At 45.4% G+C, this 14,262-nt stretch overlaps 1 protein-coding gene across 1 annotated transcript in view; it reads right to left on the bottom strand.

The window, feature by feature from the left end:
• LOC123086110 (transcription initiation factor TFIID subunit 4b) overlaps positions 1 to 13,288 on the bottom strand; it is a 41,505-nt gene extending 28,217 nt beyond the window's left edge. Inside the window, exons 1-5 of the mRNA XM_044507825.1 lie at positions 13,120 to 13,288; positions 12,882 to 13,014; positions 10,433 to 10,878; positions 10,213 to 10,308; positions 9,324 to 10,037 (exon numbers count right to left, since the gene is read on the bottom strand). Coding sequence (XP_044363760.1) covers positions 9,324 to 10,037; positions 10,213 to 10,308; positions 10,433 to 10,878; positions 12,882 to 13,014; positions 13,120 to 13,158 — 1,428 coding nt within the window. The 5' untranslated portion in view covers positions 13,159 to 13,288. The remainder of the gene's footprint in view (positions 1 to 9,323; positions 10,038 to 10,212; positions 10,309 to 10,432; positions 10,879 to 12,881; positions 13,015 to 13,119) is intronic.
• Positions 13,289 to 14,262: the final 974 nt, after the last annotated feature.

Below are 14,262 nucleotides of genomic sequence, written 5' to 3'. Positions count from 1 at the left end.
TTTTGCCTCTATGGTGACTGCCGCTGGTTTTTCAGCGAGTGATCATGTCCGGCGTTGTTTGTCCACCTTTCAGCTTGTGGTCGGACTCTTCTCTATGTCAATGACATGATCATCACTGGCGACGAGTATAATGCCTTTGTGAAGGCCCGTCTTAGTTAGCAGTTTCTTATGTCTGATCTTGGCCCTCTTTGCTACTTTCTTGGGATCAAGGTCTCTTCTACCTCTGATGGCTTTTTTATTTCCAAGGAAAAGTATATCCAAGATCTTCTTACTCGTGCTACTCTTACTGATGAGCGCATTGTTGAGACTCCCATGGAGCTCAATGTTCACCTAAGTGATACCGTTGGTGACCCCTTGTATGATCCGACGCGTTATCATCATCTTGTTGGGAGTCTTGTCTATCTAGTTGTCACTCGTCCGGATATTTCTTATCTGGTCCATATTCCGAGTCAGTTTGTCTCTGTTCCCACTTTGGTTCACTATAGTCACCTCCTTCGTATTCTCCAATATCTTCGGGGCTTGATCTCTCACCGTCTATTCTTTCCTCGCTCCAGTTCCTTACAACTTCAAGCATATTTGGATGCTACGTGGGCTAGTGATCCCTCAAATCGCCATTCACTTCCTGCTTATTGTGTTTTTCTTGATGGTTCTCTCATTGCCTGGAAGACGAAGAAACAAACTACAGTTTCTCGTTCAAGTGCAAAGGCTGAGTTGTGGGCTATGGCTCTTTTGACGACGGAGGTGACTTGGTTACGGTGGTTACTTCAGGACTTTGGTGTTTCTGCCATTACACCTACTCTACTATTGTCTGACAGTACATGTGCATTGCACGTGACCGTATGAAGCATGAGCTCACCAAGCATATTGGTGTTGATGCTTTCTATGTGCGCGCTGGCATGCAGGATCAGGTTGTTGCTCTTCTATGTGCCTTCCGAGTTACAGTTGGCAGATTTCTTTACGAAGGCTCAGACTAGAGCGCGGCATGGCTTCTATCTCTCCAAACTCAGTGTTGTTTATCCACCGGGAGTTTGAGGGGGGTGTTAGAGTTATATTCTAGCCTGTATATTTACCCCGTTGTATTGGAGGTTTTCCTGCATATTTTACCACATGTACATGTATATGTATATTGGCCATTGGCCCTTAGGGAATGCAAGTTGCATATTCCTAACATAGACCTCCTCACACAACTCACCATTAAGAAAAGCACTAACTTGTTTGTGCTACACTGCAAAAGCACAAAAGACGATGTGTGGTATGGTTCACTCCAGTTATACACTACATTTCTTAGGTTCTGGATTGAAGATGAATATCATAGCTAGAGGCCTATAACTCTTATTGTCTGCAAGGTGCATCATCAAGGTCTATAGACCGGCCAAACCCTGGTAGGCTAAGAATATTTAAGTGGAAAAGGTTTGCCCAAGCTCTTACACGACTTAAATGAATTTTGGCACAAATGGAGGTCAACAAACACACAGGTAACAAATGAGCAACCGATTTCTTTTATGGCTATGACATATACACTCAAGGGCACAACAAGTACTAAATCTGGACTTCATTGCAAAAATGGTGTGTGGGAGGGGGGCAATTGACCTGATAACTAGTATGGCCTGTCTCTCTTTGCTCATGACATAATGAGAAAAAAGAAGTCCTTTCTATTTGTTGTCTTGAGGGGAAATTTCTGGAATACTCACTCACTTGCTAGATGCAGCCTACAGGTACAAATAGATGTACACAAGGGTGGGCTATTGGGCCTTTGAAGATGGGAGATAGATATCTATCATTCCCATCTTGTTACAGGATAAATTACATTCCTTAACTCCTAAACCCTTCGATTAGACAATCTTCTACTTGCTTCCCTGAACTTACATGATTTAATTCTATTATACCCTCATCTAACTTCTCTTTAGTAATGATGAAGCACCAATCTCCACATGCTTCGTTCTATCATGTTGGACTGGGTTGTTGGCTATGTTGATAGCCGATTGACATGGCCAAGTACTCTGCTTCGGCTATCGATCTAGACACAACAGATTGCTTCTTGCTCCTCCATGCCACAAGGTTCCCTCCAATAAAAACATAATATAAAAATTGCAGTGGGGTTTTTGTTAGGAAGAATTAGTATTGGTCTAGGAGTCCTTATTAGACTATGTCTACTTTCCTTGCACCTCAAGTCTTGTGTAATATATGCCCCTTGGGCCTTGGAATAGAGATAAATTGATTCCTAACATGGTATTAGAGCTATAGGTTACTTTTTTAGCACGGGCAACTCATGTTGATCCAATTTTGCGCCGCCACCAATCTCCTCTCGGCCGGACGTTGCATCCCCCACGATGTCGCCGTCTTCCTCTGGCCGGCTCGCGCTGCCTTCCCTCCCCCTTCACGCGCCCTATCCAGATCGGGAGATTGGGCCGCCCCGGTCAAACGCTGCGTCAAGATCGGGCTGCTTCGGCACCCTCCAGAGATCAGGCCGACTCGGTCAACGCCGTCGCGCTAGATACCATCGCCCTGAAGATTGACGCCGCCCCGGTCAACGTCACACTGCTGAATCCCGTGCAGGTTTCCAGAGCTCGCCCGTGCTCCCACGGGCTGATCTCCAAGTCTGCCTCTCCAAGAGGGTTCTGCTCCATGTGCAAGCCTGCCCGTACAGCTTTAGCAGCATGCGTGTTGCTCCCTGCATGCAGCTGGAGGTTTGGGGTGCCTCCTGCCGCCCGCATGTGCTTCTCCAATCGGCTCGTGGCTGCTCATGTTTCTAGTATGCATGCTCCGTGCTAGCTGGATCGCATCTGGGTCAACGCCGCTGCTCTGTTCCTGCCCGTCCGTGTGCGCGCTACTGCGTGCAGGCTGCTGTGCTAGCTACTGCTTTGCTACTGCGTTCGCTCCTGCCTGCTAGCTGCTGTCTTACGCTTCATGCACTTTTCTTTAGGTGTCGCGTGCTCTTTCGCTAGTTTTCTTTTCTTCCGCTGCGTCCACCAAATCTGTTGATATTGTGTGTTTCTTATGCCATGCGAGCCCAACATATCTTTGTCCGTCAACCTTTTTCTGGTCATTGTCCTCTCAATAGAATTTTCATGGCCTTTCTTAGCATTGTTGGTTCTAAGCCCATTCTCTTGCTGCCGAGCTTCTTTCGACATCGGTTTTCATGGGCCATGATTCTTTAAGCAATGCTTCATTCTCTTGATGCGCCATCTTCTTTTGACAACCCATCTTCTCTTGATACTTCTCTTGTATCTTCTATTGATGCGGTGTCTTCCTCTGATGTGCCATCTCTTTGTTATCCCCTTTGGCGACTCGACAGGTTTTGAAGACTCTTCATGCTACGACGACACTCGCAAGATCCGGATTTGGATTATCATTTTTTTACACTTCTTCAAATGCAATGCTATTGCATACGCTTTGCATTTGAGGGGGGTGTTAGGAAGAATTAGTATTGGTCTAGGAGTCCTTATTAGACTGTTTACTTTCCTTGCACCTCAAGTCTTGTGTGTGTGTGTGTGTGTGTGTGTGTGTGTGTGTGTGTGTGTGTGTATATACTAATATACTAATAAAAGACTTAGTTGGTGATGATGGTGTGTCTGCCATCCGTCATTTCTGACCATTAGATCTGCATCTAACGGCTGTGAGGTAAGTTGTGGCATTTTTGCAACAATAGCCCACTTCTCTGCTCCAATTTGCAGAAAACCCCGTATTATCTTGAAAGCAACCACATCCCTCCCTCACCTTATCAAAACAGCCGGAGAAATATATTTTGAGTGAAATGTAATATATTCTTAGTGGTATATGTATATCAGAACAAGAGTATTTTCTTCCAAGTTTGTGAACAAGTACTATTCTACTTTGGATCCACGGGCACATTGCTAATGTGTGTGTGTGTATGCATATGCCCCTTGGGCCTTGGAATAGAGACAAGTTGCTTTCCTAACAGTTTTCACCATACTGTTTGCTATTACACAATATCCAGAAGTTGGATTTTCTATCAAGGCAATTAGCCCAATCAGCATCACAATATCCCTCTACATTCAAATGTCCATTGCTTGAACCATAGACCTCTTCCAGGACTCCCTTCTAGATAGCACAAAATTCTATGTGTTGCCTCTAAATGCCCACTTCTTCGGTCATGCATGTAGCATCTCACCACACACAACATAAGATATGTCAGGTATCGTGTGGAACAAATAGATGAGTCGACCAACAAGCCGCCGGTAGCTCCCTCTATCAACCGGATCTCCTGAGTGAGCACACAGCTGGTGGTTTTACTCAATAGGGTTGAAGCAGCTCGATGCTCAAGCATACCAGTCTCACTGAGAAGATCCAATACATATTTCATTGCGAGAACTATTCCTTAGGAGATCTCGCAATCTGAATACCCAAAAAATACTTGAGTTGACCCAAATCCTTAACCTTAAATTCTTTGCTCAACAGCACCTTCAGTTGACTTGTCTCCACACTATCATCTCATGTGGTAGCAATAGCATCCACATAAACTGCAAGGATGGTAATATAACTCTTGAAATGCCTATAAAACATTGTATGATCTCCATTACATTGTTTGTAACCACAAACTTGGTGACTGCTTGAGACCATACAAAGACCTATTCGCACACCTTTCCCTAATGTTCGGGCTACTAAAGCCAGGTGGAATCTCCATATGAATCTCTTCTTAAAGATCTCCATGCAAGAATGCATTCTTGACATCCAATTGATGCAATGGCCAACCAAAGTTAGCAGCACAAGAAATAAGAGTTCTTATTGTACTCATCTTTGCAACGGGTGCAAAGGTCTCATCATAGTCGATCCCATAGGTTTGACTGTAACCCATTGCCACCAGTCAAGCCTTGTACTGTTCTAGTTTCCCTTCATGGGTTTGCTTCACGGTATACAGCCATTTGCATGTAACTAGATTTTTTTCCTGCTGGAAGAGAGAAAATATCCCATGTCTTCTTCTCAAGGATGCTTTGCAATCCCTTGGGATTGCCACAGATTGTAATTAAGCAATGAAGGCTCTATACCCAGGCGACAATGAGTCATATGTTCACCGCCACCGAATCGCCTTCGGGAGTTCACTGCCGTCGGAACCCATGCTCCGGGAAGGATTTTACGGCACACCAACTTCGCCAAGCACAAGTTCAACGCTGCCAAGGAGCGCTGGCTACTGATACCAATTGACAGGACTAGACTATGGATCTGTCAAGGAAATTCAGAATAACAACACAAATCACATAGAAGTAACTCGCTTCAAGAGGTTGTATTGCTCAATCTAGAAGAACAGTAGCTAGGGTTTACAGCCAGCCGAAATACAGCGGCCTTGGGGACAACCCCTTACACAAGATATGGATCTCACCGATCCCAAATGGAGTCTAAATAGCGAGTGAAAGTAGCTGGAAGATCCCAAATGGAGTCCAAATACCGATCCCAAATGGAGTCTAAATAGCGAGTAAAGCAAATAAAGCAAAGGAGAGCTTTGTCGGAAAGTAAACAGCACATCTTCTCAAGCACGAGCCATCGGATGGAAGATCAGTGGCTCAAAGGATCTGGTCGTTCTGAAATGGTACGTCGAACAAGAGCCGCTGGATCTTCATCGGATGGTAGAGGACGTGTTATGGTCCTGCTAGAAGGAGGGCGCGAGAGGGCCGGCCGGGGGCCTTTTGCCCACGGCCGAGCAAGATGGAAGGGATTTCCTTCTTAATTCTTGCTTGATTAGATTGATACATCTCCTCCCCTTATATAGAGAGGTTTACTGGACTCCCAAGCAAGCGACCCTTATCTCTAATTAACCCTAAGACCAACGGGCTATACCGCCAGCCCAAGCCCATTAGGCCCATTATGTACTCTAACACTACACCCCACCTGAACATGCAGCTTGTCCTCGAGCTGCAACCTAACCAACTTAACCATGACTCGACGCAACACAAACCTAACACCTAAAAACAAGCCTTTTACATCTCGGCTTGTTTTATTACTCTCAACCTAAAATGGACTAGGACGCTTTATTTTCGACCCCTGAACATAAAGTGGACACCATCCGCACGTCGGACATGCACGTGTACAGCCACCTGGATCACATGGACACCATCTGAACAAAAGGAATGCATGTGTATGGCCACCTGGAAGTGGTCGCAAGAGCGACCAGCAAAGGCGCCCTCGCGGCGGCCGGCGGAATGCAGTGGTGCTATGCGATGTGCCCCTGTCGGTGACACCCTGCCTTCTTCCCACCAGACGGCTGTTGGTCTGCACTGCACAGAGAAGAGTGGAGGGCTTGCGATGGAGAATGACGAGGAGGGGTGCGCCCCCCCAACCGCCGATGTCGCAGACTTTGAGGTCGCTATCCGCGGGAAAAACAGCATGCCCAAGCCGGAAGCGTGGCGGGTAGTGACCCAAGCCGGAAGCGGTGACAGCGACGGCGGGAACTTGATCTGCTGGATGAGGACGCCCTGGGGAAGCGGTAATGGCGACGACGGAAACTTGATCTGGTGGATCGAGACTCCCGCCGGCGCGGTCGATGCAGGGCCGGAGCTGACCGGCGATGGCTGCTGCAGCGGAGCCGAGCGCGACGAAGGCCGCCAAGAACGGCGGCTGCCACTGTAGCCAGGGCGTGGCGGTGGATGGCAGCTGCAGCGGCCCGGCGAGCGCGGCGGGGACGCCCTAGGGCAGCGGCAGCGGCTGCTGCGGCGGAGCATCGGGCGCGGCGGAGGCCGCCAGGAGCGGCGGCTGCCACTGCAACCAGGGTGGGGCGGTGGATGGCAGCTGCAGCGGCTGCGGCTGCGGCAGCTGCAGCAGCCCGGCGAGCGCGGCGGAGGCCGCCTGATGCAGCGGCTGCCACGGCAGCCACAGCGGCGCGGTGGCGGCGATGGGCGGCGCAGCCGGGTGCGGCCCATAGGACCTGGCCAAGAACAAGCGGATCTCCTGGACCGCCTGGGTTAGGTCCCGCAGCGCCCCGGACACCTCCTCTGGGGTGAGGACGGCGGGGGCGGGCGCGATGGAGGATCCCGGCAGCGGAAGAGACGGGTTGGGCGGCGGTGAAGAAATGATCAAACCGAAGCTAGCTGATACCAAATTGTTATGGTCCTGCTAGAAGGAGGGCGCGAGAGGACCGGCCGGGGGCCTTTTGCCCACGGTCGGGCAAGATGGAAGGGATTTCCTTCTTAATTCTTACTTGATTAGATTGATACATCTCCTCCCCTTATATATAGAGGTTTACTTGACTCCCAAGCAAGCGACCCTTATCTCTAATTAACTCTAAGACTAACGGGCTATACCGCCAGCCCAGGCCCATTAGGCCCATTACATACTCTAACAGGACGGATCCGGCAACGGCAATAGACGCGGAACAGTGGAAATGTTCAGTTCTTCAGTTCAGATAGGGTTGGAGCCTGACACGTACCTTTCTGGAGGCTTCCTGGCCTAGCTCATGGTTTTTTCCTCAAGGCTATAGGAAAATTAGTTCAATCATCTACCGACACATGGCTCACTCCCAGATGAGTCAAGCTTCAATAGGCACTGAAGTTCGTTATTGTTGAAACTGCTGCCCTTGCAATAGGACTTCGCCAACTGCTGGAGCATGTTGTTCATGTTGCAATTGTCTCCATGTATGCACTCTTAAATTTTCTTCCTCGTTAGGCTTTCTCCATCTCTTCTCACTCATAGGTTATCTCCTCGTGTATACCATCAAATTTACATCTTTGGGCTTTCTCCATCTCACTTCACTCATAGAGCATGAAATTGAACTAACCACAACTCTCAATGGTTCATCTTCCTTAGTCCCAATGGTTAATTCTCCACCACTCGACTTAGCATCACCCGTGCTGGGAGAGTGTAAGTCAAACAACAAGCTGAGATCTGCCTTCTCTCCACAGAACGGCTCAGGCACCCTAAATGTCACATCCATGCTCACAAATGTTCGCCATTCACTGGGACTCTTCAATAATTGGTTGAACTAGATATTGCATGTCACTTCAAAATAAGGTTGTTTCATTTAGAATTCAGCAAGTTTCTTCAAGATGAGTATCCAATAAAGATACACTTCACAGCACGTGGGTCCAATTTTCCGACTGAAGGTCTCTGCTCTCTAACAAAGCAGGTGCATCCAAACACCTTTGGTGAAACAATGAACTCATTCTTGCCAAAAGTCATCCCGAGCAATATTTTGGTGGTGTTTGGTTGGGCTTACTTTTGGCTTTGGCATTTCCGCTTATAAAGCCAAAAAAACAGCTATTTATGGGCTTTTTGCTTTGGCTTTTGGCTTGTGACTCAATATTGTTTATATGTGACGACCAATCACGCGCTCGGACTCATAAGGTAACTTCATCATGTATTCACTTATTACGAAGTGGTTGAGACCATTTAAGTTATTCAATGGCACTACCCAGCCCCTCCATTTGTCAGGCATATAAGTCGGCATATTGATATAGAATGAGCATTAAGGTGACAGCAAGCTAGTGCACTAGAGATGATCGCAAAGCCTTTGTGCAACAACTATGTTAGTATCACAGTACTATGAAGGATCATACTTTGTTTGACAGGATCGAATCTTGACTTCAACAAGCCAACATAGTTTATGTAGTAAAATATAAATTGCATACTCAAATATTTAAGTTTATAGTACAAACTGTAAATTTTGAACCAAATTTATGAGATTAGATGCATTTATTCACAGTATTCAATTAAGTGGATATAGTGCAGCCTACTGCTATAATAAAATACATATATTTGTATCAAGTAATACCAAATTTTACATGCTGTTATAGTTTATCCTGAGAATCGTGGCCTACTGATTCTAAGAGATGGACCATGTACTGCCGTGATATTACATTCCAATCCATATTGCGGTCCATGACATCCAGCTCTGATAGTACAAAACTACAGCAATCATGATACTGACAATCTTGTACTACTACTGTAATAAAGTTTTTCTAGCTTCGTTGGTTGTTGGCTGATTTTGGTGTTCCATGTGATGCACACACATCTATTCTATGTGATAGCATTATTGCTATATACAGATTGCAAACAACCCACTCAAGCATGAATAACCAGCGTATTGGTATCGAGGCATCATTCCCAAGTTCCCACTGCCAGCAGGCAAGGATCAATCTTCAATATGTCCCATTGGAGCCTCAAGTTGCAAAATTCTTCACAAAGGCTCAAAGTAGGATCAACATAGGAAAGAAGGGGTATTAGTTGAATAAACCTGTTGTATAACTTGTATAGGCCCATATAACTTGGTGTATACCCCAATTCAATGCAATATATAAAATGATTGGCACTGTAACATTAAAGTGCAACAAGTACACAATAAACATACATCCGAAGAACAATATACTGGTGCATACCTGCATGTTAAGTTCTGCTGGAGTTCCATAAGATGGATGAGGTTGACTTGAGCTTGTTGTTGTCAAAGATTTAGGAGTGGCCAACGTAGATGATTGATTTTCCAAAACACCACCAACCTTTGAAGATAGAAGGCCTGGGTTGACTTGTTTCGCATTCAAGGCGGCAAAAGAGCTCTGTGCAGATTCAGAGGGTTGGTTAGCATTGTCTTTGTTCATATGTACTGTTGGAGTGAAAGAATTAGTTTTCTGCTCCTTGTTTGGTTGTTGCTGTGAAGGTTGATTATTTTGCAATGCTGGCCGTGTGGCCACACTGCCAAGAACACTGGCAACACCTCTCTGGACTGATTGTCCTCTTTGACTGGAATCTGTCATCTGCGGTCTAAGTGGTGCAATTGGACCTCCAACTGACTGTGGAAATTGACGAGAATGAATATTATTTGCCCCTAAGGCTGGCAAAAATGTCTGTGGACGCTGCACATGATCCTGGGTTGCTTGCAGTGGGATTGAGTGGATATTAGGTGGACGGCTATGTAGCATCTGCAACCCTTTCCTATCTGACATGTTACCAGTTTCATTAGGCTTTTGTAAGTTGCCTTCTGAAGCTGCATAACCCATGTTATTCTGCATTTGGCCTGATGAGGACAGTCGAAATTGAGGCGGTCTTGGACTCTCATTTTGCTGACCTGGGACTTGATTCCGTTGTGCCTGAGCAGCCTGCAGCCAAACAAGATGAAAATAACTATCAAAGGAAAAAGAATATGTTTATAAGAGTAAGAATAACAATATAGGGACTGCTTAAAGATATATAGATTGACCTAACTTAAGTAAAATGAAGTGGAATCAGGTTATGTTTCAAATGGACCACGATAATATGGAAAAGCTTTGTTACCTGCATTTGATATTGTGAAGCAGCTTGCTTGAGCAACTTATCACCAACAATAGTCCTAATAACCTTTAAAAAATGTTCCTTGCTGACCTCATTTTTCTATCAGAAACAAATTAAACTTCAATAAAGTAATAAAAATAATTAGGTAATCTGTTATGCAATGACAATAATTCTTGAACCAGTTGTTTATCTAATTCAAGATGACTGAGTAACAAATACCAACCCGTAACTTTGCAAAAATGGACTGAACTTGTATATCCCTGTCTTTGTCAAGGTAGCGTCTCAAAATCGGGATTAGCATATGAAATGTAACAACAGGAGGTTTTCCCACCATAGCTGGACTACTATTGGTTTGGTTTGTGCCTGGTGGTTGTTGACTCTTTATTTGTTGCATAGGCTGCTGCTGACCAACAGTGCTTTGTTGAGCATTGTTTCCTGGCTCTCGCTTAACCTTTAGCTGGAAACATTCAATTTGAGTATTAGAGTGAAGTTGTTTGTTATCAGCACCTATGGGAACTGCTTCAGGTCCGGACGACTGCTCTTTTTTGCAATATAAATGTTTTTCTTCCTGCTGTTGGCTCTCCTGGTTTCCACTGTCATTCTTTACTGAACCTTGCCACTGTCCATGACTGTTGTTTACTACTGGGTTGCTTTTCTGAGGTAATGTACCTGCAATTTTGCGTCAAATTAGTAAGCTTCTTCACTCCAGTTCAAATACAGTGACAGAGTAAAACTGTAAATACAGCTAAGTTATTGGACGACAATTCAGTAAATTAAAATGGAAGTGCTTCTAGAGCACCACTGTTGATGCTGACTCTTGTTCAAGTTCTTCATAGCAAACATGAAAAATAAATACTCCAAGAAAAATACCACCATGCATTGTTATTAACTGAGTAACTCCTAACTGATTTTAAACTTCAAAAAATATTTGTTTGAAAATCTCACTGCTAGTAAAAGACCAGTGCATGGGCAGGCATCGACAATACTACATTATATCCAAGTTTTGTATCTAGCCTTCCATACGGAGAAAATGCTCCATTTTTGGCATTAAAATGATGCAAAAAGCTAGGGAACTGCCACTTCAGTCATATGTAGGGTGTATCTAAGAAACACCCAGAAAATTTTAAATTATGCAACTATATTTGCTCCAACTAGGATTATTCAGATAAAACTATGCACAAACTTATCAACCCATACCTAGTTTCTTAGTTTGCTCAAAAAGGTTATGTCTCATGCAAGATACAATTTTCTTCTCTCTCTTCACCCTCTCTCCACACTATTTCAAATCTTGGGTGGCATAGGTTTACATACAGCTGAAGTAACGCATTGTGGAGGCCCAAGATGTTGTACACTTGTTTAAATTCTATTACAGCGAAAGGACGACACAAAATACTATTAAAACTACCACCGCGTCGCAATTCCTGAATTAAGTTGCAACTCATGTCCGTCCAAGAAACACATGCAGCTCAGTAAACATTATTGGCCAACATACCCCTATCTAGTGCTCCTTTGACTCATAGGATAGGAAAATTGGAGGATCGCTACGCCCTGCCCATTTGAATCCTATGGAATTGCAAAACAAAGGAAATGGCACAAGTGTGTGTTTGATGGAAGCATAGGGACTTCTCCAAGAGCTCAGACTTCATGCAAAACTCCCTACTCAATAGACTGGGAAAATTATATAGGAATGATTCCTAAGGATTGCATTCTACAAATCAAACAACACATATAGGAAAAATTCTAATCCTATGAAAATCCTGTAAAAATCCTATGAATCAAAGCAGCCCCTATTGTATTTGAATAATTATCGAGGAACATCGAATGGTACGTTGGTATCCTAATGCTCACTGAATACATTTCTCTCAATCCAGACCTACTTAGGAGAACACCATTCTAATTTGACAACATAGTAATTAATTGACTTGTAATATGCTAGAGTATATTCATGCACTAACATTAGTACATAACCATTTCTCTACAATACTCCCTACGTTCACAAATATAATATGTTGTAGCTTTTTTGTGAATCGGATGTATGTAGAACAATGTTAGTGTGTTTGTTCACTCATTTCAGTTCGTATGTAGTCCATATTAAAATATCTAAAACCTCTTATATTTGTGAAGGGAAGGAGTAACAAGGTAAGTTGTCAAATTGAATAACAACTCTTCATTAGTATATGCATGCAGTCAAGGAGACTTCATAACAGACCACCCATATCTCCAGTAATTCAAAATTTTACTTCATAAGTTTTGTTTCCTCGATGGCATAGATAAGCTTCAAGTACAAACCCTAGTCTCAGCTCAATGCCGGTTCCTAAAAATAAGGCAGCCCTCCTGCCGGATCCTAAAAATAAGGCAGCGCTCCTGCCGGTTCCTCCATAAAAAGAGTCTCAGCTCAACAAAATTCGTCTTCTATTGATTCCAAACATTCCCTCGTAGAGGAGAGTCGGTCCATTGATGACTGGTTCATTTGTCCCAAAGCCACGTGTTGGGGTACTCTAAACCTAAAACTGCAAACCGGCAATAGCAACTTAGGAGCTGCATTCCGCATTATGTTTCTAGATTCCATTATTCATCAAAATTGTAATGCAAGAACCGCGTATTCTGATACCGGGTTCTTGGTTAATCGGGGCGGGCCCAAATTCGATTCTAGAACAGGGAATCGGACTTACCAGCGGCGTGATCCAGCGGCTGGAAGGAGAAGGCAGCGGCGGCACTGCTGCTGCTGCTGGCGCTGCCCTCCACCTCGCGGTTCAGCGCCGCCGTGAAGGCCTCGACGTCGGCGCCCGAGTGCATGCTCTCATCCTGCGCAACCCCAACAACAAGAAACCGCCATTGACCCTTCCTTTCCCCAAATAACTCGATAGAAATGGCAGGAAGGTGGGAGGAGTTCGGTGTTGGGCCAGGCACCTCTTCGTCGTCCTCGAGGAGCTTCATGATGGGATCCATGGCGAGCAGCTCGGACTGGTGAGCGAAGTCCGCCTCTCTCGTCGCCGCCTCGCCTCGCGGCCGTCCCTTGGCGGCCTCAATCTATATCTCTACTTGCAACTTATAATACTCCGTCCACCCTCAAAAAAATTTAATACTCCCTCCGTCTAAAAAAAATGTGGCAGCGATTTTTTTTTTCAAATTAGTCCCTACCTTTCTCCGGACATAATCCACGCTCCTTCCTTGCCGCCCTATCCTTCCTCGCTTTGTTCTTCCCAAATGGCAACGCCGCACGCCGACGACGGCCGCCTTCCTCCCTCCTCCGTCCCACGCCCCACGCCACCTTGCTCACCCCACCCACCCCCACCGTCCCCCTCCCGCCGCCGATGCCTTGCTTCCCCACGTTACTGCCTCGTTTCCCCGTCGACCATCTGACGGTTGGATTTTTGTCGCCGCCTCGTTCTGCCTGCCCGTCGTCGACCACCTCCTGCCCGACCGGCCGTCGTCGACCTCCTCCCTTTCCATCGTTGCCCTGCCCCACCCCTCTCACATCATCTTCTGCACACTGTAATCGGCAGCCACATTTGCCGAGCTCCTACGCCATCAAGTCGACGCCACAGTCCACACCAAGAAATTGGTCTTGGCAAAAATTGGTCTTCTCCAAACGTGCGCCGACGCTCGACTCCCACCACTTCGCCGACCACAACTTCATCGTTGGCATCAGCGGCCCTGTTTGCGCGGGATAAATATGTACAGTTGCATCTTGGTTATGAATCTTGTGATGGCTTTTCATCCGGCGAGAATTTGCATCTGAATTAGATAAAGATAGAGAGACACTGAATATGAAATCTAAATTTGGAGGAAGGTGATGTCTGCATTTGACGAAGACGGAAAGGGGCTGGATTTGCTTGTGTGTTAGCGTCAGTGTATATTTTAGTTGTAGGCTCTGGGTTGGTCTAGGATGGTGTTGTTGATCTTTATCCTAAAATGTGTTCTTAGGCGGAGTAAAATAGTTTGTCATTTTAAATGGTCCTCGGATCCAGGTTATTTCCTTTATAGATTAACTGGAGCAAGGAAGTGTTAACCTAGTGGTACATGTTCCTTAGCCAATCATTCTTTGCTGAT

Source organism: Triticum aestivum, chromosome 4A (assembly GCF_018294505.1).
Source record: "Triticum aestivum cultivar Chinese Spring chromosome 4A, IWGSC CS RefSeq v2.1, whole genome shotgun sequence".
In the NCBI taxonomy this organism is placed as follows: domain Eukaryota; kingdom Viridiplantae; phylum Streptophyta; class Magnoliopsida; order Poales; family Poaceae; genus Triticum; species Triticum aestivum.
This window is presented reverse-complemented; position numbering and strand designations above follow the sequence as displayed.